General features: G+C 43.8%; 1 protein-coding gene across 1 annotated transcript; it reads left to right on the forward strand.

The window, feature by feature from the left end:
* Nucleotides 1–397: 397 nt before the first annotated feature.
* Nucleotides 398–1,787, forward strand: LOC100010413 (poly(rC)-binding protein 2-like). The gene is given in 2 exon segments (XM_056799353.1): nucleotides 398–588; nucleotides 591–1,787. Coding segments are annotated over 2 exon segments (1,059 nt in total). The 5' UTR covers nucleotides 398–488; the 3' UTR covers nucleotides 1,550–1,787.
* The last annotated feature ends 1,316 nt before the right edge of the window (nucleotides 1,788–3,103 follow it).

The following is a 3,103-nucleotide window of genomic DNA, read 5'->3' on the forward strand; positions in this document are numbered from 1 at the left end:
GAGCTAGAAAAAAATCACAAAATGTAAAATCAATAATTTTGATTACATCAAATTAAAAAGGGTTTGTACAAACAAGATGAATGCATCCAAAATTAGAAGGGAAGCATCAAATTGGGAAACAATCTTCATTACAAAAACCTCTGACACCCCAGACCAGCAGAGGCAGCAGCCCCAGCAGCCACATCTGGAGCAGCCGCAGCCCACGCCCTCTCCTGCCCACCAGCCCTCTGCTGCCCTCCACCCGCCCCAGGTCGCTCTCCCCGCTTCCTCCTCCACCCCCCCTTCCTCCTCCGCCCACCCGTGGGTGCCCCCTAGCCTTCCCACCCGCCCCTATTGTTCCACCCCCAGCTTCCCGCCCTTCCCTTTTCCGACCGCTCCCCCTTTTCCCTTCACTAGTCTCGAGCCGGAAGTTTTTGGCTTCCACTCCCACCAGTGACCAAAGACTTGACCACTTTACAAAGTCCAAATCCCCAGAACAACTGCTTGACATGGACACTTGTGTGATTGAAGGTGGATTAAATGTCACTCTCACCATCTGGCTACTTATGCATGGAAAGGAAATTGGAAGCATTATTGGAAAGAAAGGAGAATCGTCAAGAAGATGCGTGAAGAGAGTGGTGCGCGTATCAACATCTCAGAAGGGAATTGTCTTGAGAGAATAATTACTCTGGCTGGACCCACCAATGCCATCTTTAAAGCCTTTGCTATGATCATTGACAAACTGGAAGAGAACATAAGCAGCTCTATGACCAATAGTACAGCTACCAGTAGACCCCCAGTCACCCTGAGGCTTGTGGTCCCTGCTAGCCAGTGTGGCTCTCTCATTGGAAAAGGAGGATGCAAGATCAAGGAAATAAGAGAGAGTACAGGGGCTCAGGTCCGGGTGGCAGGGGATATGCTAACAAACTCAACTGAGCGGGCCATCACTATTGCTGGCATCCCGCAATCTATCACTGAGTGTGTCAAACAGATCTGCGTGGTCATGTTGGAGACTCTCCCCCAGTCACCCCAGAAGGGCATGACCATCCCGTACCGGCCCAAGCCATCCAGCTCCCCAGTCATCTTTGCAGGTGGTCAGGACAGGTACAGCACAGGCAGCGACAGTGCGAGCTTTCCCCACACCACCCCGTCCATGTGCTTCAATCCTGACTTAGAGGGACCAGCTCTGGAGGCCTATACCATTCAAGGACAGTATGCCATTCCACAGCCAGATTTGACCAAGCTGCACCAGTTGGCAATGCAACAGTCTCACTTCCCCATGACACATGGCAACACCAGATTCAGGGCAGGCTTGGATGCATCTGCTCAGACTACTTCTCATGAACTCACCATTCCCAATGACTTAATTGGCTGCATAATCGGGCATCAAGGCGCCAAAATCAATGAGATTCGTCAGATGTCTGGGGCTCAGATCAAAATTGCCAATCCAGTGGAAGGATCTACTGATAGGCAGGTTACCATCACTGGATCTGCTGCCAGCATTAGCCTGGCTCAGTATCTAATCAATGTCAGGCTTTCCTCAGAGACGGGTGGCATGGGGAGCAGCTAGAACAATGCAGACTCACCCATAACCCCCTTCTACTGTTCACCACCCATGATCCATCTGTGTAGTTTCTGAACAGTAATCGATTCCAGGTTTTAAATAGTTTGTAAATTTTCAGTTTCTGCACAACTTTATCATCCACTCGTGATTTTTTTAATTATAGCATTTTAATTCCTTTCTCTGTTCAGCTGTTAACGCTGAGAACCATATTTAGTTTTATAAGCTTCTCCCTGTTTTTGTTTGTGTGTTTGTTTGTTTTGGAGGGGTTGTTTTGTTTTGTTTGGGGTTTTTTTGGGGGGCTCATGAATTTTTTTTCTGTTTTTGTCGTTGAAATGTAAGAGTGGAATATTAATACATTTTAGTTTAGTTCTGTAATGTCAGGAATTTTTCAAAAAAAAATTAAAAGATGGACTGGAAAAAAAACACCTCTGACAAAGGTCTAATTATTCAAATTTATAAAGAGCTAAACCAATTGTACAAAAAAATCAAGCCATTCTCCAATTGATAAATGGGCAAGGGACATGAATAGGCAATTTTCATTTAAAGAAATCAAAACTATTAATAAGCACATGAAAAAGTATTCTAAATATCTTGTAATCAGAGAAATGCAAATCAAAACAACTCTGAGGTATCACCTCACATCTAGCAGATTGGCTAACATGACAGCAAAGGAAAGTAATGAATGCTGGAGGGGATGTGGCAAAGTAGGGACATTAATGCGTTGCTGGTGGTGCCCCAACCATTCTGGGGGGCAATTTGGAACTATGCCGAAAGGGCAATAAAACACTGTCTGCCCTTTGATCCAGCCATAGCACTGCTGGATTTGTACCCCAAAGAGATAATAAGGAAAAAGACATGTACAAAAATATTTATAGTTGCGCTTTGTGGTGGCCAAAAATTGGAAAATGAGGGGATGCCCTTCAATTGGGGAATGGCTGGACAATTTGTGGTATATGTTGGTGATGGAATACTATTGTGCTCAAAGGAATAATAAAGTGAAGGAATTCCATGGGAACTGGAACAACCTCCAAGAAGTGATGCAGAGTGAAAGGAGCAGAATCAGGAAAACATTGTACACAGAGACTGATACACTGTGGTGCAATCAAGTGTAATGGACTTCTCCATTAGTGGCAATGCAATGACCTTGAACAACCTGGCAGAATCTACGAGAAAAACCACTATCCACATCCAGAGGAAACACTGTGGGAATAAAACACCAAAGAAAAACAACTGCTTGAATATATGGGTCGAAGGGATGTGGTTGAGGATGTAGACTCTAAATGAACATCCTAGTGTAAACAACAACATGGAAATAGCTTCTGATCAAGGACACAAATAATACCCAATGAAATTGTTGGCTGTGGGAAGGATGGGTGGAGGGGAGGGAGGGATACAATGGGATTATTGTAACCAAGGAATAATGTTCTAAATTGACTAAATAAACTAATTCAAATTGGAAAAAAATAAATAAATAAATTGATTTTTTTTTTAAAGAAGTTTTAGTGTCTTCCCATTGTTTCAGTTAAAATACAAACACCTTTCTTTGACATTTTATGCCCT

The sequence above is a fragment of the Monodelphis domestica genome, chromosome 5 (genome assembly GCF_027887165.1).
Source record: "Monodelphis domestica isolate mMonDom1 chromosome 5, mMonDom1.pri, whole genome shotgun sequence".
Taxonomy (NCBI): Eukaryota; Metazoa; Chordata; class Mammalia; order Didelphimorphia; family Didelphidae; genus Monodelphis; species Monodelphis domestica.